Source organism: Hippocampus comes, unplaced genomic scaffold (assembly GCF_001891065.2).
Source record: "Hippocampus comes isolate QL1 unplaced genomic scaffold, H_comes_QL1_v1.1 scaffold7, whole genome shotgun sequence".
Classification (NCBI taxonomy): domain Eukaryota; kingdom Metazoa; phylum Chordata; class Actinopteri; order Syngnathiformes; family Syngnathidae; genus Hippocampus; species Hippocampus comes.
Window position 1 is genome coordinate 8,068,871 of NW_017842060.1, and position 24,612 is coordinate 8,093,482.

At 42.1% G+C, this 24,612-nt stretch overlaps 1 protein-coding gene across 9 annotated transcripts in view; it reads left to right on the forward strand.

Moving 5' to 3' along the window:
• Positions 1-24,612, forward strand: part of nfixa (nuclear factor I/Xa) — a 134,563-nt gene that overhangs the window by 10,216 nt on the left and 99,735 nt on the right. For 8 of the 9 annotated variants that reach the window (XM_019861840.1, XM_019861836.1, XM_019861841.1 and 5 more), the window contains exon 2: positions 4,373-4,456. In XM_019861840.1, coding sequence (XP_019717399.1) covers positions 4,373-4,456 — 84 coding nt within the window. Of the gene's footprint in view, positions 1-4,372; positions 4,457-10,377; positions 10,598-24,612 lie in introns of those variants that run through there. The other variant, XM_019861838.1, reaches the window with a different exon arrangement.

The following is a 24,612-nucleotide window of genomic DNA, read 5'->3' on the forward strand; positions in this document are numbered from 1 at the left end:
CGCCCAACCACCCCCCCCCCCCCCCCCCATCACAGAAGCAAAGCTTATGCGGCCCTCACAGGAAAAAGTTTGGGGACCGCTGCCTTAAAGGGTTATAGCACTTCTACTTCTCTGCTAGTGTTGTTAGCCCGTCTCAGGTGTCTTGCATTTTGGGTTAGAATTCAGCAAGCAGACCTTCGTATAATACGAAGCCATGTGGTCGTTTTAAATACACGATGCGTAAGTCTGTTTATGTTTAGTTTGACAGGAAAATTCAATATACGGTAGTACATCTGAAAGCTTCTTTTCTTGAAGAGTTGTTCACTAAATCAAATGGCCAAACTACTGCTTGGAATGAAAGTGGGTTGAGCTGAGTTCGCTGGTGGGAGGAGGGAGCAAAACCATAAAGTTTTTTTTTTTTTTTTTAGTATGGTCTACCTATATAGGGGATTTTCATCGATTGCAGGTGGGTCGTAAGCAAATACACCACTGCCCTATAAATTGGGGTTTTAGGATTCAGTGGGGGGGACTAAGGGAGATCAATCCCTGATTGATTATTTTATTGACTTAGCCATGCGTCCAAAAACATTTGTCCTTATATTGCCTTTGGAAATGGATGTTGCCTTGCACATTCCCAACTGAGCCAGTTGTCCCAGTGCCACCCTCCTACCACACACGTATTAATCATGCAAATGGTTCCTCGGCAGCCAATGGCAATGACGCCGTTGACGTCACTTTTTGGGCACCGTGTCGGCCAATCAGAGGAGGCTCGCCCCCTGCACCTGACCTTGTCTCCGTCCTAGACGTGCCAATCGCAGGAGCCGCCCCACACACCTGATTCGCCGAGCTCCGGTTGGCTGGCGTCTGCTCCTGCACAGGTGCCATGGATGAGGCCGGCCAATGGGACGCGTGACCGGACTCGTGGCCTGGCGAAAGACGACCGTCGTATAATATGGTGCCTAGCAATCCTGTCTTATCAGCAGGTCTCTATCCTGCCATCCAAGCCTGAACAATGGGCAGTGTGTTGCCCCTGTAAGCAATGTTTATGCACTAATAAAGATGATTAGAAAATCCCACAATTGCCAAAAAAATGGGAGGTTTGTGAGTGCAGATTATCTGTAATAAAACAGCAAGAGGAGGTGGGGGGGGGGGGGTATGGAGGCAGCCGCAAAGGCGAAGGGTATGAATAGCCTTTGTTTTCGCCACAACTCGCGGCTGTGCGGTCTGCCAGCGTCTGGCTCTTATTATGGGGTTTGTGTCTGCGCGTCTGCTTAAGTGGCACACACGTGGACGTCCGTGTGCCTGCGCGCGCATGTAAATATGTGCACAGGTGATTATATTTTTTTTGTACGTACCCGTTAAAACAATTTCTGTGGGCTCGTGTTGTTGCTGAGTAAATGTGTCACGGGGTCCCGGCTGGCACAAGAGCGCCTGTTTGCTTTTTTTTTTTTTTTTTTATCCGTTAAAGTTGTGAAATGAAATAGGATTTCACAGAACGCCGCAGCGGCTGTGGGATTTGGCCTCCCTTCGGCTAAGCGGAGAGGGATAGCTTGATCCAATCAGCGGCACCACTGCGAGGAGAGCCCATTTCATAGCACCGGGCTCTGCCAGAACCCCGTCTTGCTGGCCCGCTTGAATTAGAATACAAATGAAGCTCGCTGAATGCACACATGCATGTATACAGAGCTGTGCTTACACACTGGGCTGGCTTGAGATGCTATGCAAGCTGTTTGTCAGTTAGGACTTTGTTCTGTCGCTAGAAAATAAACATTCACGATTGTCTACAACGATGTAGTATTAAGATAACATGTTAGTAACTTCGGAGTAAGGTTTCTGCATGGTTTCTTTTCAAATCTCTTGACCCAAAATGAGAAATTTGCTTCTTGCCAGGGTCAAAAGTTGCATGCATACATGTATTACCATAACATATACTCTACTAAGCTACTGATTTAAAAAGACAACTACAAAAACAACACAGAAGACATGAGTTGACAAACAACAATCATGAATCAAAAAGATATTTGCCAAGAAATCTTGGAGCTGCCTGAACAATAAAAGCATCGACCCCATTTTTGGTCCCAATCCAAAATTCGGGAAACCCAATTTTAAAAGCAACTTTTTTTATCTGGATTATTACTCCACTTTTTTTTTCCAACCTAGCCTCAATCACTTGATTTTGTGTATCTGCCAATATCGATGCCTGATCTGATACATCGGCAATCCATTAAGAAGAAAAAAAGGAGTGCATCCAAACTTTTCTCTTCGCCGTAATTTTTTTTTTCATTCCATTAAATTTACCCAACATGATAGCGTTTTATCTGGCTCTAAATCTAGTGCAGCTGTGGTTTCATCCGAGTAAACAGTCTTTTTATAGCATATCAGCGGTGCAGCATAAAATGAAAACAAATTATGATTTAATATCCCGTTTTAAATCAATTATATATATATATATAAAAAATCTGAAATTCCATTTAGTGTCGGAAGAAAATAAATATCTTAAATAGTCAATGAATCAATTTCACACTGTGACACAATAGACACCGAAATGGTGTGGTGAATTTACTCAATTTTTCTTTGTCAAGTGGTTTCACGAAATAAAATCATCTAGAGCCAGATACATTTTTTAAGTAGACTATACATCCCCCCCTGATTTCCGATCAAGCGATCAGGACAACTCTGATTATTTCTCAGGGGCAACCAATATGGACCTATTGAGGCCAGATATTTGGCAGAAGAAAAACAACCTTAACCGATTAATCAGCCGATTACTTTAATTCCCGGACTACAAAGTGATTTAAATTTAGAAATAAAAATAAATAAAAAGAATCGGAGTTTGAGACCATTGACCACGACTGTTATGAGGATTCGGTATGGGCGTGACTTCAGACAGTTTCATTGGTCCACTGTGACGTTGTTTGGCAATTTCATTCATCAGATGTGAGAAGACAATTGGTAAATGCATGATGCATGAGGCTTGTTCGTTTAAAGAGCCATAAATTAACCACGTGCCATTTAAAACCACAACGTTCAAAGTGTTGGCGAAACTAGCAAATTGTCGACCAGAAATTACAGTAAATCATGATTATAATGAAAACTTTTTTTTTTCTTTTTTGGTCCCGTAATGCTTACAACAGTCAACAATAAAAACAACAAAGTGAATTACAGGAATTGAAAGGATGAAAATTTGACTGTTTGACAATACTTTGTCCTCCAACATTTGACTTTACAACTTTTTTTTTTTTTTTTGAATGCTCTTTTTTTCTTTTTTCCCCGGGGGTGTTTGTCATTATCTTTGTCTTTTGTTGTGTGTTTGAAAGTAATTAATCAGCAAAAATCTGCCTGTTTTTTTTTTTTTTTTTTTTCAGATTTAAAAAAAGATTGGCTGATTAACCCTTTCGGGGACAGCGGTTACTACAGTGGACTTATCATGTTATTGGGTTACCGGGTGCATGAAAGGGTTAAATCGGCCGACTGATTAACCGGTCTGGCCCCAATTATTTCTAGTGCTGGTGCAGCCTGAAAGTGGCACATTTTAAACACTGTTTTTGTTCTCCTTTGAATTTAAGAGAGAAAAAAAAAAGGTAGAAGAATGAAGCACAAACACACGATTGCATTATTTTCTACTCAACATGAGTTCTCTGTAACCAGAATGTAAAAAAAAAAAAAAAAAAAAGCTCTGCTATTACTGTATTGAGTTATTGGCAAGGTTTATTGTTTACAAAACATCAAAAATATTTTTGTCCTCCTCCTCCTGGTTGTTTTATTATTCTCAAGGTATTTTTCTGAAATAGGCAAACGCTAAAATATTTGGATGTTCATTAAATCATCTTTGTAAATTACCTCGATTGATCTTGAGAATTACTACTTGATTAATCGACGATTAAAATCCAGCCATCGATTTTTTTTTTTTTTTCTTCTTTCTATTCTGGTTCTCCTCATTGGACCGGTTTGTGCGGCAGCCTCTCACAAACTGAACTTGGATGAGGACACTCTAGAATGGTTGCCAACCAATCATAAGATGATTCAATTAGATTTGAAAACATGATTTTAAATGGGTGGAGGCTCTCCCTCTGAATGTTCTGAGCACTCGTTTTCATGCCGGTGTTGCATTCGGCATCATATTGCTGCCTGGAATTGTCATAGCACGACTGTAGCTCATTCTGCCATAGCTGAGGCCGTGTCGGACTTCTTTCGACAGCAAACGAGTGGAAGGTGACTCCACAGCCTTGTTGCATATTGCAGAATTTGAGAATTCTACACAATTGACGGTTTTCTTCACAATGATCCCTTATTATGCCGCTCGCCGATGCGCATTTCAAGCGTCTTTGATCAGGAGTCTATTTCACATTTTTATTCCATTCTTCTCCTTTTTTTTTTTTTTTTTTTTTTGCAGGCTACTGATGCTTACCTGGTGAATGACGATCCTGTCAGAGGCCCAGGGGTGCCTGAATGTTTCCTTGTGTCCGATACATACAGGGTATACACACACACACACACACACACACACACACACACACACACACACACACACACACACACACACACACCAATGAATGAACCGCAAATACAAGTGGTTCATTTTATAGCCATACAAACAAGCCGAGGATTAAAAAATGATTTACCTTTACTCACTGTGGTCACATGTTTCTTTTTTTTTCCTTTTTTTTTTGACAGCCTCACACGCTCCACCACCCCCCCCCCCCACCAATATTAACACATTTACCACTACGCATGTTCTCACAGGAATTTTGACAGATTTCCTATGAAAGATTATGCACTCTAGTTGGCACAATTTTACATTCTAGCCACTGATTTCGAACCATTTTAAACACACTGTTTGTAATGTTTTATAGCAAATGTTCTGTGGTATTATTACAGTTACTGGGCATGGGAGTAGGGCAATTGGAATGGAGCGCACTGCTTTGTTTTCGACTAAACGTCGCACACTCCTGCAGTGCCGTTCTCATCCAAACGTGTCATCCTGGAAGCCACGAAAGGATGCATTACGAATTCCCCTGACATGCAAGAATGCAGCTTAAAATTGCAACTTTTCTGGTGTGCATCACATATTTTCCCACGTATCACTTATTTGCTCTTTAGCGTGGATTTGTCAAGGCTTATTATTGCCTTCAGTGGGACTGAAACGCGGTGCCAGCTAAAGCGCAGTAATGAACAATAGGCAGGATTTTTCTGCGCTGTGTGTTAATCATGCATGATGTGGTTTTAGTACTTTGAGAATAGCGTAATAGTGCCAGGAAAATGTGTCATTTGAAAATTATGATGTCATTTTACATGAGTTGTTTTTCAATACGTTTTCCGTATAGTGCATGATATACGGCGGTGGCCTTTGCCCTCAAATTGTTGCAATTACCTTTGTAGGAATTTTGACTTGTTAAATTGCTTGGAATCGTTTTTTTTTTCCCCCCCGCCCCCTTGTAATGTATATATTTTTTTCCAGTGTGGCCCAAATGCTACTTCACACGCAACTGTATGAAGGATTGTATTCAACACGCTTCATGAAGATGTATACTTCTGGTTGGCTATAAACAAAAATGTGATATCATCTAAAGCTGCCGGATTGAAAACGTGAGCTCCCCTTGCGCACAGTAAACACTTCAAAAAGCAGCAGGCCCGACACATTGCTCCGTGCGCGCACACACATACATGCACACGCGCCGAGATTGCAAACAGACCCCTAGCATCTCCTGTGTATGGAGGGGCTTGTTAGCCGTAATGACCAGTTCTGACTGCATATGGCTGTACGTGTAGTGTACGTACATGACTGCTGCGCTCACATAAGCGGCATTTGAAAGGGAGCCACAACCACCTGTCTCACACATTTCGCTCGCTAACGGCGATATCAGCCTTGGCTTTTATCGTACAGCGTAACCACAGGAGATGGTAAACATAAAATGCGCGGCTAGCGGCGCGTGTCAACGGGAGACCACAACACGCTCAAGTGTTGTCGCACCATGTGGATTTTTTTTTCCCCCCCCTCGTGTGGCAAACACTTTCTTGGAAACCGCCCGAGCTCGAAGGAGGGGGCTTTTCACAATGTGGCGGTCAAGATGGGGAAATGGGGAGTTTTGAGATGCAAACCTGAGTTGTGGTGTTTTGTAGCTGCTCCTGCCCGGTTGCTATAGTTTGGGATTTGGCTGCCGGAGTGCCCGCGTTGTGTTGAATACTGAGATGGGCGTCTAGGCTGGACTCCAGCTCCAGACAAAAGATGGCTGCTTAAGTCAGCTGCAGTAGAAGAACCACGTGGACCAGAGGTCATCATAGTGTGGTCGGGAACTGAACCATGACGCATTTCTAAACAGATCTGCTCCAGATTCGTCATCAACTGTTCTTTAACTAGCACAACTACCGTTTTTTTTTTTGTTTTGTTTTTTTTTCCTGGTTGTTACAGTTGCAAATGCACGCATGAAGAAAAGGCCCGGCAACCGTGTGCCTTGGAACTCCCCCGTGTGATATGACGCAGCCAATCAAATAGTTGATTCAGTGACAATTATGTGGATTGCAACTGGGCGTGCGTGTGTAAGGCAATCAGTGGTTAAGAAAGTTCAGGGTAAATGGATAGTCGGACTTGAAATACCGTGTAGAAAAATATGTTGAATGTTACTGATTGTGGCTCAGATTTTTATATAGCAATTATTTAACCTACTATTACTGTCCTTTGGTCCTTTGAGATGCAACATCTCACATTCAAGAGAGTCAAAGACAAAAATCCAAACTTGAATATTAGAATCCGAAGCTTTTTTATTGGTCATGTATGGTGAAACACACAAGGAATTTGCCTCCGGTAGTTGATAAGTGTTAGTAACCAAACCGGCAGCGCGGAAGCAGTCTCCCAGAAGAATTAACCTGAATGTTGTGAACGCTGGAGAGTATGTGATCGTGTGATCACGCCAGGATGTTACATGCGTCCAAGTCGATGTTCCAGGAGCTACATGACTTCACTGTGTTTGGTGTTAGTTTGAAACTTCAATTTGACTTCTGTATAAGGCTGTTTCAAATTCCCTAACCCCTGACAGACACCTCCTACCAAATGTAGTTGAGTAAATAAATGCCCCTGGTCAGTTATTGCAAATTCAAGGTCGTTATTTATGTTTATGCGCAATGGTGTTTCATTTTCCCTTTGAAGGACGTCTTGTCCAAAGGCACTTTATTTTTAAAGGAAAAACTTCATGCAACATACAAAATAAATACACCAATGTATTGTGTACATGTTTATGTATCGGTAATGTAAAAAATATACATTAAATATAGTTGATGTTGCAAAACATTTTAAAAAAATTATCTTTTAATTCAGACAATTTAAAAAAAAATTTTTAAAATAACATTTGTGTTTCTATTGAGAGTTGATACATCTGCTTGCTCAGGTAAAATATTTTAATTTCAACTATCACGCAAACTACAGTATATACTGTATTATGATGTTCCGGATCTCGGCTCGAAAATGTTTTACTCTGGACTGGACCAATTTAACATTTAACTAAATGCCACTGATGGAGAGTGAAAAGCAAAAAAAAAAAAATAATTGGTTTGCAGAAGAGAAAAGGAAAAAGCGAAAGAGAAGCGCGTGTGCGACAGCTTTGGGGTTTGGAACCGTGCCGTGCTGGGGTGTGGTTTGGACCGAGAAGCGACTAATGGAAAGAAATACACTCGGTACCCTTCACCTTGTTCGCTCTTTTCCCTCCCTTTTTTTTTTTCCACTGTTGCTTGCCTATGTATCTTTGAACGTGAAAGAATGTGTGTGTGTGTGTGTGTGTGTGTGTGGGTGGGTGTGTGGGTGTGTGTGTGTGTCTGTGGGCGCGCACTGTGGTAAGTATCCCACATAGGCTGAGGTCTTGCAAAGCTTCGTAACCCCCCACACCCCCACTTGAAAAACTTGGCATTGACTTCAACTTCCAAGACCGCACCCTATAGCTTGCGCGAGCGCACACACACACACACACACACACACACACACACACACACACACACACACACACACACACACACACTCAGGAGGCAGGGGCTTATGTGTAATTTCAGGCACTCTGCCTGCATATATAAGTTTGATTAGGCCGAGGAGCAGGGAGCGGGCGAGGATAAAGCCGAGGCTGATTAGAACCAGAGAGTATCACTTGCATACAATGGGAGTCACACTGAAGCGGCTTTGGATCTCTGGGTCTAAATTCAGGTATCAACTGTCCGCATATGTGCTGGATATTATACGCAGCATGCTGCAGTAGGAGCTAGACATTGTTGCGCTAAAACGAAAAAAAGAAAAGAAAAAAGCCTGGGGTGATAAATTACAAGTGTCAAGAAAGCAAATGTGCATCTTGCAGTAAAACTTTGTTGGTTTCTTCAAAGCATGCCAGAAGGTCCGTGGAAATAGTTGGAATTTTTTTTCTTCTTTTTTTTTTCCAAATGTGATGTGGTGTCGTTCATAACTTACAGGCAAAGATAGCGAGGCTCCTCAAATCCAGATTGTAAAAGTTAATTCAATGCGAATTTTGGTCAGTGTTGGAGCCAGCATCTGCTACTGTAACTAAAACAGCGATTACTGTCGTTTCAACGCAGTCGCACGTTAGCAAGTCAACATTGTCAGAAATTATGCAATTGGAAATACGTACCATGGCCCAGCACTGACCTTCATAAAACTTTTAGCAACCTGAGCAAGAAAAGTAACATTAAACATACTTGTTTAATTTTTTTTCACAAATGGAATTAATATTAAAGCTATCAGTATTAACTTTCAGGACAAGTTCCAAAGGAGTACCTCAAAGATGCGCCTTGTGCATCTTGTTTTTCCTTTTTACAATTTCTAATTAACAAATGTAAACAATGAGTCTTAATAACTGACAAAAGTGTTACGGAGGATGATTCCAGTCCTAAATATGACTTGTCTATCTCATCTCAACATCAACATTCTGACATGTCATACAAGTGTAAAAAGAAGTTGACCATTGTAAAGTGTAAGAAAAACAACAAAACTTAACCTTGATAAGTGACAACACATAAACGTTGACGCCAAAGTTGAGTATGATTCCATTAACTTCACGTAACATGAGCTCCCATGATGACGATGCAAAAATACTATATATGAAAAGTGAAAGAATGGTAAAACAAGCACAGATCTCTGAGGTCTCACATGAGGAACACTGAAGTTTTGTGCGATATGCATTGCCCTCATCTTACACGCAACCTTTTTGGCATCAGAAAATTTACATTTACCTGGGAGTTGATAATTTTATCTCGTGTGTGAAGTTGATGGATAATCTGGCTTTCTCTTTCCGAAAACTTGCATGCTGTGGTCAATGGGCAATTGTCAATAGGTGTGAACGTAAGTGTGTGTGTTTGGCAACCAGTCTGGGGTGTAGCCAGCCTCTCTGCAAGTATAAGCGCAAGCTGACTGAAGGCAAGCAGGAATGGAAGAGCCACTCTAATATTGTTACTTTTAAGTTCTTGTGTAGTGGCGCTATTCAATGTCAATAAGTGTAATTGAAAATGACACAAAAAGGTTGAGCATTTCCTTTAACGTGTGATGTGTGTCTAGCAAGATGCACATGACCAACCCTTGCACAGACCTATTCAAAAACATGAGCTGCAACACAATCCACAAATACGGCCAACATGCAGTATCAAAAACTTGGTGCACATTTTTAAAAGAAAACGGCCAATTTAGCGATGAAAACATCGGTTTTGTCATAAAAATGTTATAAATTAGTATGGCAACACTATATTATCCCCCAAACGAGCTCCTATGTATTTTGCATTGAAAATGTTCTGTTTTACATTAAAATCAGACTTTTCGTCATTAAAAACAAATTTTGACAGGCTCTAGTGGTACATGAAAGAATCATTGCCGAGTTCGGTTGTATTTAACTTTTGAGATCAATATATGTTTGCATTTAACAATTACAGGCTTTGTTCACGACAAGGACATCTGATAGGCTGATAACGTGCACGTAATCGGAAATGAGGAAATGAAATTACATGTTTGTGCACTATTTTATTTTGGACTCTATCATTGATTGCATTAGAGAGGGAGCAAAAATAAACTGGAGCCTTTTCAAATCTTGTAATTTTCTATCATGAGTGCATTGCTATAATTATGTTTGTGTGTCTGTGAGAGTGTGTGTGTGTGTGTGTGTGTGTGTGTGTGTGTGTGTGTGTGTGTGTGTGTGTTATGTAGTCCACTCACTCTTATTCTGGAAGCTTTCATATTTCTTTTCCATAGCCTTTCCATTCTGTTCGTTTTTGGAGAGGCAAGCTCGCTAGCTTTCGAAGTTCTAATAGAAAGCAGTCGACGTACAGTAGTGTTACAGTTCTGCATGTGCCGGGAGGGAGGGGAGGGAGAGTGAGGGGGGGAGGGCATGTGAGAGCAAGGGAGGGAGGGAGGAGGGAGGGAGGCACAGCAGGGAAAAAAGTTTCCCCTAAAAGTTGGTGCGGAGCTCGGCGGCACAGTGAGCGAGGCGGGGTTAGAGCCTGCACCGAGCCACAGCACCGAGCCTCGGCCAGCCTTTGCAATGCGGCACCGCAGCGAACCTCCTCCATCCACGTTGACTCGCGACTGCTCCGACCGCCACCTGTAGACTCAGCCATGTATTCCCCTTACTGCTTGACACAGGTACGCATTTTAATCTCGTCCTTTCACGGAAAAAAGGAGATTTTAACCGCTTTGTGGGTTGCCCCGTTTTCCGGTCTTGTGCGCCTGAGGCTGTACGCCGGTTGCAGTGTGCCCGTTGTCTGCCGCTTTTCCGCCTTCCTCTCCCGCAGAATTCCGTCCACTTTTGCCGTTCCACTTTTCAACCTTAGCTCAACCTCTCGACCTTTTCCGTTTTAACTGCGCTGTGACATTTAACGCTCCAACGCGGGCGCTGCGCTATCGAGAAAATGGCGCTCAAGCCACTTTACTATTTTTTAACTAAATCAAATCTCAACGTACAGTCCAGTAAAGTGCAAGTGATCGCGAATTACCTACCACCGAGAGAACCCAAGTTTACGCGAAACCACACCGACAGGTTTAACCGACTTGTTGCGTTCACGGACCGAGGAAGTGGAACTGAGCTGCGCGCACACTCTCACTCGCGGCCAAGGGCGAGTTTGCGCTATCGTGGTGCTTTCACGGTCACGGTGGACGCCCTCCTAACCCCCCCTCCACGACGTGAATTCACTTTCACGTCTATTAGTCGCGATGGTGCGTTTCGCGCGCACGCGTGGGCATGTGGTGCGTTCAGGGTGCGGGATGTACACTTGGATGAAAATACACTTGACTTCTACGAAGGCAAGGCAATTTTTTTGAAGTGTTTTCATTTTATTTTATTTTATGTTAAATGAATGGTAGGAATTTACACGGGCTGCATTGTGAGATTAGAGTAATTTGATGATAGTATGCATGTGGTCCTCATTATTTTTTGCCATTGCTGTGTATTTATTTTATCATTTATTCGTTTTTTTTAAAGTACTGTAATTAATAAGAACTATTTTGGAAAAATATAGCTTCGTGTGTGTGTGTGTGTGTGTGTGTGTGTGTGTGTGTGTGTGTGTGTGTGTGTATATACAGTATATGAGTGAAGGGATATACAACTTCTTCCTATTTTACAGGCCCAGTAATGCATCTATTGGGTTACACTAAAATATAAACTGGTTGATTTTTAAAAACGACATTGAAGAACACACACAGTGCAAAAAATGCTTTTATTGAAAAGCAAAAAGACAAGGAGATGGTGGACCTTCACTTTTAAAGCATTGTGCCATAATTGTCTTAATCCTAATTTCTAAATAATAGGTCAATGCATGATTCAACGTGATGAATCACACATTTTAGTATTGTTTGAATTATTCATCATTAATTTAATAAAGGATCACATCAAAGGTCAAGACAGTTTTCTTTTGTTACTTTTTTCAGCTTCCTTTTACATTATGCAGATATAAATGAAATAAACAGAAAGTGGCTTTTCAAAATCAGGATGCACCAAAGAAAAGGTTCTTCGGCACAGTTGTAGGAAAAGCTATTACATTTTTTGTGTAGACACCAGGTAAACTTTTTTAATGCTTATTTTATTTATTTATTTATTTAATTAATTTTAATAGCCTTTATATGTTTCATGCCTGGTGTAGAATTTTCATTAGTCATTGATCAAGAGCTACCATCTCACATACTCTGGCAGAAAATGTTTTTACTGAAGCAGCCTATTATCATTTTATACACTTGTTAAAAATCAAGTTTTTGATATTAGCTATTTTCTCATGCCAGTTACCCTTTCCTACAGACCCCAAATGTGATATCCACATTTTTCCGTCTTTTGAAAGCTCTGCATATAAATCAGACGATCCGTGTCCTTAAACGGAGCAGTGTGTGTGTGTGTGTGTGTGTGTGTGTGTGTGTGTGTGTGTGTGTGTGTGTGTGTGTGTGTGTGTGTGTGTGTGTACAGTGTGTGTCGTGTGCGTGTGTGTGCATGATAGCTTCACGATGGAAAACATGTGGATTCCCTCTCAGTGTTACTTAAGGCCTTCCTCGCTGACTTTTTAAAAACATATTTCCTCTGCCCGCTCGCACAAGAGAATCACATGATTTCCAATCACATTTTGTATGTTGAATTAATCACTTCACTCGTGTCCTTTAAATGCCTCCTTACACGTCCCTTGACCTTTCTGCAGTCTGTCACTCTGGCATCAGGCAGTATATGTGTACGTGGCACATTTCCTAATCAATATTCTATTTGATTTCTGCATATTTAGTCCACGCGATTTCCAAGCCTGCTTGCTCTTGCGAGTGTCCGAGTTCACGCCGTCTTTTCCGTTAATTAAAATGAATTGGCAGACATGGACACCGCAGTGCATGATGGGCATGCTCTTGAAGATAAATATAAAATTTGGAATAAAACGTGGCAGGTCACTTTCATGCGCTTTTATTTTGGAATCCAATCTTTTATGTTGAAGCTGCGCACGTGAAGATCACACGCGCGCACTGTGGTAGTTTCGTGTCGTCATTCCTCGATCACACCTCGTAAATAATTAATATTTCTCCCAAAAAAAGGGGGGGGGGGAGCGGGGTAAACAACCTTTGAGTGCATTATTAATAGCGCTAAAGAGCTTTGTTGGAAACGGCCCTGCCCGAAAAGGTGCAGCCAAAAAAGTGCAACTCTGGCAGCGGTTCACAGCCCTCGTGACGGCAGAGAAAGTATTTGCATAAAGTTTTGATGCGATTTGAAGGTTGCGGGGGCGTCTTTAATTAAAACTTTTATGTGTGGCGTTTTCAAATCAATTATCTCAGCTTACAGTCAAGTGCTCGCCGAGCCTGCCAACTTCCGAGGCTGCGTGCAAACTAATGAGATGCACAACTTTGTGCAGGAGATTGTATGGTGTACTTTGGGGGGGAGGGAATAAATAACTTTTATTGTTTTGTTCTCGCTCATCAGGGTTTGACTTCAAATTATTTATGCTTCAGATTGTTATCATTATTATTATTATTGTTGTTGTTGTTGTTTTTGTTATTGTTATACAGTATTTTCCAATGTAATGAGTATTTGCTTTTTGTAGTGCATGCTCAGCCTATGATGCATATAGCAATAGAAAAACATAGAAATGTTGTTTGGGGGTCTTCTCCACAAGCGAGTGTGAATCGATGCTTTCTAATCAGCATCCATTGTTACAATGTGCCTCACTGCTACTGCCCCATATACCCTAAATTTAACACACAGAAATTGTAGTTGGAGAATTACAGTATTTACTGGACATGCAGTATCGAAAATGGTCGGGCAAAATACACAATTCAGAATTTTATTCTGTGCCATCCCCAATTAGTTGAATGCTGATATGTGCTATTGAACAGTGGTTAATACATAGCAGCATATCACAACAATTGGCAAATGTCATCGCTTTTCTGTGCACAATATCACTATTTGAGGATATTTTATTTGACCCCCTCCCCCTCAATTTTTTAAAACATTTACATATTATTTTGGCGGAAAACAAAAAGCTTTGGTGTGGATGCTTGATTTATTCATTTTAATGTTTGTTTGACACAGGGCATTTCAGAATTTATTGTAAAGTGTCAAATGTATTTTTTCAGCTCTAATTCTTAATGCTTGATCCTCCGCATTCACTCATTATAGTTTGAAAAAAATGGTGCACTTTTGCATAAATGTGAACAATTGATTCAGGGAAAATAGATTGACATTGACGACACTTGTGTCAATGCTTGTCCCGGCATTCACATACTTGCATGTTTATTTTTCTTACCCCACAAAAGCACCAGTGTGAATGTCTATCTCTCAACATCCCCCCTGCAACCCCCCAAACGTATTTGATATTCACAAAGGCATCAGTGCGAGTTGACGTGTGGAGGCTCATCTCTCAGCCTTCAAACAATCATGTTTAGGTGCACGGCAGCATAGTGACAGAGTGATGCAGAAAAAGGTTTATTTGGGACACAATAGCCAAAGTGTAAATGCTAGTCTGCACATCTTTTTTTGACATGCCGTGACATTGCAATTTTTTTTGTCAAATGCCTGACTCTCGGCAGCCTGTGACACAGTTCAGCGAAATCCTCACATTCAGGCCCTATTCATACAGTGTGTGCTTGTGTGTATGTATATGGTCGTATTCTTTCTTTCCATGGCAGATGTGTAAAGTGGACCTTTGTTGTCCTGTAACATGTTTAATGCACACACACACACACACACACACACACACACCGGCACTTGGTAGGCCCAGTAAATACAGTGAAGAATAGGTTTGCTGTGGTGGAAGGAAGGCCTGCTGAAAGTGGGCAGACATTGGTGCCAGGACGCCAGGCAGGCGGGATGCGAGCAGACAGGCGCAACCCAGAGGTACATTGTGTCCTTTTTATTTATTCATCCTTCCTTCTGGTTGCGGACCAGGCCCACCTTGCTGCCGAGCCGCGATGGCTGGATGAAAGGATGCTGGAGAATGGCACCAACGTGTCATTTGAGAAGATTCATTAGGATTGCAAAAGAGGGAAGCATGATTTGTTGACAAGAGTTTTTTGGTGCATTTTCCCCCCCTCCAAAAACAGTGTGTGTGAGTCTTGGAGGTGCGCTGGATCCAGCAGTGTGCTCATCCCTTATCTTGCGCAGTCTCCCTCACTGCCCATTGAAAATGGATTTATCAAGCTTAACAGAGGCGCTTGGCACCGCAGAGTAATAGGTGGCTGTCCCCTGCATGGAAGGAAGTTATTGTGTATGCAGATATATGTGCTCGCGTGTGAATATAGCCTCTCTCTTGCCTCCCAGTGCGGATTAGGTTTACGCTGATCTGCGGCCAGTGGAACCGGGCGGCCCCTATAGCTGTCTTATGTTGGTTTGCGATATAGTTGTATTGAGCGGTCATGCACACGTACTCGCAGCGGCGTCTGAAATTAGACACAACCATCACATATGTTGTGCAGAGATAGATAAAAAAAGTGAGTCAATGTGCTCTTTCTGCTCAGGCCGCCGTTTGTTTGAACCTTATAGCGTTGCTCAGGAGAATGGAAAGTACGGACATTCATTCACATTGAACCCATAAAGTGCCATAGTGCTGTGTCATATGAACAAAATGTTCTTGTTAAAAATTTTAAGTAGAAGACACATTAGAATGAAGATGAGGTGGATAATAATACAGTAAAACAAATCTCCAGGGGGGAAAATACCATTCGGAATATGTGGTAGCACAACCAGTTTTCAAGGGGGGAAAAAAAGGGCAAAGAAAAAAAGCACAGTTACACCCGTGGACTCATTTTTGGATGCCCACGATGATGTGTGCGTTTGGAGCATTTTTTTTTCCTTTTTTTTACCCCACAAAATTTAGCAATTTTGTCAATGGACTTTGGATGTTTCGCTAAACTGTGCACTTCTTTCTTGAGACTCTTAGGCAGAACAGTGAAAACTTTCATCCATGAATTAAACATAGCAGCAGCTGATAAGATGATCAAATGGTGGAAATGTGAGCCGCCCACTCCCGTGCATCCCTCCTCTCGCAGCTGCCGGGGGGGCCGATCCCCCCCCCCTCACCTTCGTCCTCTTCGTCAATTAGCTCCCTGTAAAAGAGGAGTGACGGTTAGAACTAGATCGGCATTGTTGGGGGATGAGCCGGCCTTGTTGTTGTTGTGTTGTTGTTTGTCTCAGGCGGGCTCCCTTTTCCTTCCCTCCCCCTCACCCCCCTCCTCTATCACCTATTGGTGTATTTTGCGTTCCTTTTGATTTTCTCACAGGGTCTTTTGTGGGGGGACCCCCACTCAATGGGACAATGCAGTCTAGCGTGAAATTAAAGCTCTTAGTTAGTTTGGAGTTGCTCAAAAGAGGATTTTACACATGCATGCATTCATCGAGCCTCCCATACGCTATAGATATAGCTAATTAGAGGAAGTACGCCCTATGTCGAGCATCAAGAGCCCAATTAAAAGAGTACCTCTGTGTGCAAGATCTAGGCCAGAGAAGCTCAGTGAAAGCGTTTCTATGCCTTGTGTGTGTGTGTGTGTGTGTGTGTGTGTGTGTGTGTGTGTGTGTGTGTGTGTGTGTGTGTGTGTGTGTGTATGTCTGTGAACCGTATGCATGCCTTCTTAATCCAGGCGGGAAGAATGTGGACCAGACTGATATGAGAAGTTTCATTAACATATGCTGCGAGTAAATCAAGGGAAGAGTGGCGTTGATCATCGTGGCAGGCGAGCGTCTGATTGGAAACAGACCGGGCCGCTCCCGCCGACTCCTCCAAGTCTTGTTTTGGATGTAGTCCACACCCAAGAAGTCTGTCACGCACGCACATCAGACTCGCTTTAAGTCAGTTGGATAGTATGGCGTCCGTGGCCAACGATTGCTCGGCTCTGTTCGAAATGTGTTCTCACGTGGAGGTTTTTTTTTTTTTCCGTTGTTGAAAATGTCACAGATTGTACGTCGGAAAATCTCGAAAGTTGCACAAATCTCAGTTCAAACTGTGATACTTCCCAGTGTACCTTATGTGACATCAGTGGCATTGAAGAATTAACCCCACGTTTGGTTTTCGTAAGGTTTCTTTTTTTTTTTGTGGGTGTTTCATTGACCAAGAGGATCAGCCTCAACAAAGGGTGTTGGGAGTAGAAGAGGTTCAGAAGAAAAGAATGCGGTGTTCAGTGGAAGGTTTCGTGATGCAAGACTCCGCCGTCACCATGTTGTCAGCCTAGTAGCATAGTTCGCTTGCATCGATTCAACCTTTGTGCACAGCTACAACCTTGATGACTGAGAATCTACATAGACATCAAGAAAAAAAAGTAAGGAGATTGGTGTTTTTTTTTTTGTAGCACAGTAAGTTAAAAATGAGTCGGGCAGTTATGCTATAAGGCTAACAATGTGATATTTCAATGGCGAGCAAAGTGACACGACAGTGTTTTTGTTCTTTTGACACTTGGGTGATAATTAGGAACAACACGTGTCTCGATTATCTGTCATCCAAGCAACTGCTTTTCTTGGTAGTTGAAAGACGTTTCGTCTTTCATCTCAAAAACATCTTCAGTTTCGAATTGGAGAATGGGAACAATAGTAAGACGATTTAGCCGTCTTTGTATTGGTGTCACAAGTAAGATTGTTAAAAGGTAAGATCTCATGCAAAACCACCTTGTAGAGTTTTTCCATTTGACCTCAGAGTTCCTGGGTTTACGATGAAGTTCTCCTCCTGCAGTGGCAACAAAACCTGAGTTTGTTCTTTCGACTTGTATTTTTACGAAATGCGCCGCGAGCTATTAGCACGAGCAAAATAATATTAATTACAGTAAATAGTTCAATGAAAAACATTACCAGTAATAGCAGTCATAATATCTAACTGTGAAATGAGCATGCCTTGTGCCATGTGACGACCTTACTCCGCTGCCTGCGCAAACTACTTAATTGCCACCTCTTTGCAATCTTGAAACCTGGGATGGAGCCCAAGTCAATTAATGATGTTTAACTTTTACAGTTTTACATGCAAGACAAAACATTCTCTCTGTTCCCCCTTTTTTTTTTCTTTTTTTTTAACCCGGAGTAAACTAGTTTTAGAATCCATACAAATTTGAGGTTAACTTTAGATCTGCTGCTGAATGTTTAAATCAAAGCTGGTGCTTCATGCTTTGTCACATGAACTCCTTAGGTTATTTTGACTACGCTGTGTGTGTGTGTGTGTGTGTGTGTGTGTGTGTGTGTGTGTGTGTGTGTGTGTGTGCGTGTGCGTGTGTGTGTGTGAGATATAGACGCGTAGCATATAGACGCCAAGCAGCAGTCGCAGCGGCCGTCCACACAGCCTGCGGGAGGCGGTGGCCTAAATATCAAACAGACCTCATAAATGTAAATGATAAAACTCCTCTCGTTTAACAGCACGAGACACTCCTTCAATATTACCGAGTAATTTGCAAGAACGCACAATTTCCTCGCTGTAACTGGGGAGGCCAGTTTGGTGAATCGTACATTGTGGAACAAAGTGTGCTGCTCTCGGGTCGCCGCCCCCTCCCCGGCCCCCACCCCATCACTCTCTCTCACTCTCTCTCCTGTCGAGAGCGCTGGCAGCCGGCCAGGGGTGGAAAAATCTATAACCCGTTGCGTAATATCATATCTTTACCTCGACTGAACCCTGCGTAAGATCCACAGTTGTGGCGACATACAAACACAGCTAAAGGGTGCACTCATGCCTGTGCGATCGTCTCTCTCTCTCTCTCTCACTCAACGCACACACATGAGAGAGCGGGCAAGTTTGTGGCTAGTTAGCAACCCACATCCTCACATTAACAGTATCACACCACTTTGATCAAATGTTGCTGACAAATGGTTTTCAGCATGGATTGGCGCTCACTGACTGTAGTTGCATGCCTCCATTCCGGTAATTGGAGACACTGTGAATGTGATCTGTATTTGCGGGAGTTTCAAAAGTAATAACACTAATCATAATAAGTGACGTTTTTAGCTCTAAATGACATTTCAACACAACGCAAATGGCTTTCTCAAGTCAGTACCGGAAATTATATGACCGATTTAAGTCACTTGCTGGCCACGTTTATGATATAGAATAAATTAATTGATTACGTTACAGGGTTATTTCCAGTAACAATGGGAATCAACGTCAACATTTGCTTGGTGTTTGAATTGCCTTCACACAGGACGCTACTTGACCACTTATTCAAAAAGAACAATCAATTTTGTGTAGAATACATGAAAAGCAAAACAATCCTCTGAAAATTCTATGAAGTAAGCATACTATGTTAAATTGCTGTTACGATCGCGCCCGCCGCACATCGAGTGGCGCTGCCGAAACCGATGAACTGTCGCGCAGTGTGTGGGGTTGGGCAGCTGGTTTTTATATGTGGCTGACAGTCAGCCACTAGTTTTGTGGCTTTTAAAAATTTGAATCGCCTGTGAATATCCCACTTTTAGCAGCCTCTCAAATATACACATGAGCTATGAGAAAAAAAAAAAGTTCCACATTTTAAGCATTGGCAAGACCACTATGCCACCACCAAGTAGCACCAATAGAAAGTGAAGTGCGGAGAGTCTCTGGGACCAAAATGATGAGGTGCAGGCATGGTAACTCTCCACATTCTCTTTGTTTTTCTGCTGCTCATTTCCTCTTTTTGTGGAAGTGTCCTTCTTCCATGATAATCACATAATGTTTTTGTGGATTTATTTAATAATACTTACACACACACACGCACACGCACACACACACACAGTACAATTTATTGTATGTGGAGCCTCAAAACCAGATACAGGCTCACCGTTTTTCCATTGCAGCGCGCCAGTAAATGCGCAGTCCTCAATCTCTTGGTCTATCTATGCCAAAGAATCACCAACTCCTAGTTTTGTTTTGCTTGAATTTGCGGCCGGCCTTAGACTTGTCACTTGTTATACAAATTAACATCATATGTTTGTTTTTGTTTTTAAATTTTATGATTAGGCCAGTGCTTCTCAATTAATTTCTGTTACGACCCCCCGAGGAAAAGGAAAAAATGTTGTCGTGTCCCCCGTTCCCCCCTCCTGTCCCCAACCCACACACACACATCTTCAATTGTGATTCCCGTTTGTTTTACACTTACGTCACTTAAATCGGCAAAGTGTTTTATTGTTTTTATATGAAGGTTTTACGCTCCTGAACTTTAAAAAAAACACTTTCTGCATTAAAACGTTATGTAGAACTAGACAATTATTCCAGATTGCCGATGGCGTCCTGAGACGAATTACGTTTGACTTTAGAGCATTCACTTGACGTCGCTCAACACAGAGCGGTGATTCAGTTGCAAAATGTGTATGAAACAAACCTCTATCAATATTCTTATACTTCTCTTTTGGCGTCAGCCACAAGCCGAGTGGGCGCGACTGCTATATTTGTTTCCATTGGACGTGGTTGTGCTCACCAAGATTACTTGACGTGTATCAGCTGCGTGGTTGCTCTTATCTACCGCAGACACACAAACTTGACCTGCTGCATAACCACGTTTTGCCCTAATAGGTAAATAGAGACTTGCAGCAACACACCCGTCATGCCAACAAACAGTGTCTAGTCTCATCTCTGGTAATATGAGCCTCGCAGTCACTTGAATATAATATCACATGCTCGGGCTGATTCATTTTTGATGGTGGTGATTATGATTATTAAATGGTCTGTAATGGTAATCCTCATGTGCAGCCAAGCATCATGCCTTTGCTGGGAGGCAATTGTTTGTTAATGCGCCAGTGAAACCCAAAACACATACAGATGTGTGTGTGTGGGAGCGAACCGCAAACTCTCTGCCATCGCATGCTCCCGCTTGATTATCAACGTCAACATTTGCTTGGTGTTTGAATTGCCTTCACACAGGACGCTACTTGACCACTTATTCAAAAAGAACAATCAATTTTGTGTAGAATACATGAAAAGCAAAACAATCCTCTGAAAATTCTATGAAGTAAGCATACTATGTTAAATTGCTGTTACGATCGCGCCCGCCGCACATCGAGTGGCGCTGCCGAAACCGATGAACTGTCGCGCAGTGTGTGGGGTTGGGCAGCTGGTTTTTATATGTGGCTGACAGTCAGCCACTAGTTTTGTGGCTTTTAAAAATTTGAATCGCCTGTGAATATCCCACTTTTAGCAGCCTCTCAAATATACACATGAGCTATGAGAAAAAAAAAAAGTTCCACATTTTAAGCATTGGCAAGACCACTATGCCACCACCAAGTAGCACCAATAGAAAGTGAAGTGCGGAGAGTCTCTGGGACCAAAATGATGAGGTGCAGGCATGGTAACTCTCCACATTCTCTTTGTTTTTCTGCTGCTCATTTCCTCTTTTTGTGGAAGTGTCCTTCTTCCATGATAATCACATAATGTTTTTGTGGATTTATTTAATAATACTTACACACACACACACACACGCACACGCACACACACACACAGTACAATTTATTGTATGTGGAGCCTCAAAACCAGATACAGGCTCACCGTTTTTCCATTGCAGCGCGCCAGTAAATGCGCAGTCCTCAATCTCTTGGTCTATCTATGCCAAAGAATCACCAACTCCTAGTTTTGTTTTGCTTGAATTTGCGGCCGGCCTTAGACTTGTCACTTGTTATACAAATTAACATCATATGTTTGTTTTTGTTTTTAAATTTTATGATTAGGCCAGTGCTTCTCAATTAATTTCTGTTACGACCCCCCGAGGAAAAGGAAAAAATGTTGTCGTGTCCCCCGTTCCCCCCTCCTGTCCCCAACCCACACACACACATCTTCAATTGTGATTCCCGTTTGTTTTACACTTACGTCACTTAAATCGGCAAAGTGTTTTATTGTTTTTATATGAAGGTTTTACGCTCCTGAACTTTAAAAAAAACACTTTCTGCATTAAAACGTTATGTAGAACTAGACAATTATTCCAGATTGCCGATGGCGTCCTGAGACGAATTACGTTTGACTTTAGAGCATTCACTTGACGTCGCTCAACACAGAGCGGTGATTCAGTTGCAAAATGTGTATGAAACAAACCTCTATCAATATTCTTATACTTCTCTTTTGGCGTCAGCCACAAGCCGAGTGGGCGCGACTGCTATATTTGTTTCCATTGGACGTGGTTGTGCTCACCAAGATTACTTGACGTGTATCAGCTGCGTGGTTGCTCTTATCTACCGCAGACACACAAACTTGACCTGCTGCATAACCACGTTTTGCCCTAATAGGTAAATAGAGACTTGCAGCAACACACCCGTCATGCCAACAAACAGTGTCTAGTCTCATCTCTGGTAATATGAGCCTCGCAGTCACTTGAATATAATATCACATGCTCGGGCTGATTCATTTTTGATGGTGGTGATTATGATTATTAAATGGTCTGTAATGGTAATCCTCATGTGCAGCCAAGCATCATGCCTTTGCTGGGAGGCAATTGTTTGTTAATGCGCCAGTGAAATCCAAAACACATACAGATGTGTGTGTGTGGGAGCGAACCGCAAACTCTCTGCCATCGCATGCTCCCGCTTGATTTTTACCAGCCGTCTTATGGAAACTTTACAACCGCCTTTTTAGCGCCCATGCTAAACTCATTTAGCCGCCTCATGCTAAGCCGCACAGTAAAGTGTGTTAGTGCGGTCGTAGTGGTTTTGAGGCCAGTTGTTGGGGAACAGCTGCACAAGTGAGACTAAGCAGGGTGGGAAAAGGGACCCAGCATCTTTTTTTTTTTTTTTTTAAACCCTTGTGTTTTGTTTGTGTGTGCATGTGTCTGACACGACCGACTGCTGAAATGTTTGTGTTTATTGATTCAAAGAGAGAGGCCGTGGATGCATATAAGGCGGTACACGGGTGGCAGGGGTCCAGGCTTGGGGGGGAAAAAAAACGTGTGTGTTTAAAGTACACACAGGGCTAATTATGCTGATTTAAGCATTCTTGTGGTCCTCCCAACGGCTTGCGGTGAGTTAACTGGCACAGGGGGTCGTCCAGCAGGGAGAAACTGGGGGGTAAGAGATAACGAAGTTCCCGATGGCCATAGAAGGCAGCTTAAAAAATGTCTCGAGAAAAGGTGACAGTCGGCTTTAACGTCGAGAAATATATTGCTCCAGACACTGATACAAGTGAGGAAAAACATACACTGCCCAGATATTTCCCCCCCTCCTCACTTGAGGGTAAAGCCCGTTCTGCGTATTTATTTTTATATTCAGATGTTATGGATAGCTCCGGGAAAAGGCTGTCCCTTTTCCCAGCAAGGGGAATTAATACTGTTTGAATGTTCTCTCCGGAGTCTAAAAGGATGAATTTTGCAATGGAGGTTTGGGAGGTTTGAAAGTGAAAACCTAACCACTGCTAAATAAACAAACTAGCCTTGATTAAACGCAACCCTTGTTTGTTGACTCTGTGTCCTGGCCTGCGTGTGGACACCTGTCTCCTCTCTTTTTTTTTTTTTTTTTTTTTTTTTTGTAAATGCACATGCATGCGCCGTGGTGGTAATGTACTCATGCTGAGCACAAAATTAAAGAAAATATACACAGTTGGGCGGCAAGGGCAACAAAATTAGATGGTCACAGTGATCCCAACAAGCATTCTCCAATTGAGAGATTATCCATTCAGTATATGTATCGTAAAGAGTTCCAATAATAACATCGACTCTGGTTCCACTGGTGTGATAAAACTACAAATAGTTACAGACAACCACAATGTGTCCTCCAGTTGATTGACATATGTAGATCCACACAGGTGTTAACTGTCATTTAAATATAAAATATGAGGGGGGGGGGGAGGACATAACATAATTCAGATGAGTAACATTGCAACAATTTTTGGCCCATCTCGAGAACTTAAGTTTGGTTGCAAAATTCAAAATCAAAATGGCGGATGGACAAATTCAAAAGCATTAATTACCGCAATGTGTCATAAATTTGAGGGTTTGAATTAATGCTGAATGTAATTGATATTGAAGACCCTCTAGCTTTATTATTTGTAAATTAATTTGGCTACAACTGAGAGTCCCAATGGTGTCTCATCATTTCCGTCAAATCAGATTGCAACTTAATTAGTGAGCGGCGTCATTGCGCATCGGCAGTTGCTTGCTTCGTACAAATCGTAAATGTGTCACATTACTGGCCGTGTATCAAGATTTGTATTGCTCATCCCAACTTCATTCACATTGCCGTGTGTCAGCTGTTACGAAGCGTTGGTGACCTGAGTGTGAGGCAGCCGAGGACAACTCCTCTCATATTATCTCTCCAAATCATCTCAAAAGAAGAAAAAAAAAAAACCTCTTGCAGAATGGTTTGTATTTAAGCCTCTCGCTGATAAAAATCTCAAAGGATAGATAAAAGTCCTCCTTCACAAGATCAACCGACACCGAAATTCATATGCGGTCTCCTCTTAAAACAACATGCTTTGCCTTCCTAACACCTTCCCATACTTTCCGTCTCCTTTTTATTATGTGTCGTCTTATATTCGCCTGCCCGGTCACACCTCCCATCTCATTTTGTCTTTAAAAATCAGCCCAGTTTCTGTCAGTTTCCTCTCTCTTTCATTCCAAGAGGAAGCCGCAGTATTATCTGGGCTATGTTGGATTGGGAAGGCTTAAAAGCCACTTCCTACCTGCTCGTCATCTAAAAAAAACGATTTGAGCGTTCAGCAGTTTTATTCCAAACTACTCGTACTGGTCCCGAAGCGAAAATGTTTGTTTTATGCCCACACTGGGTTTCTTTG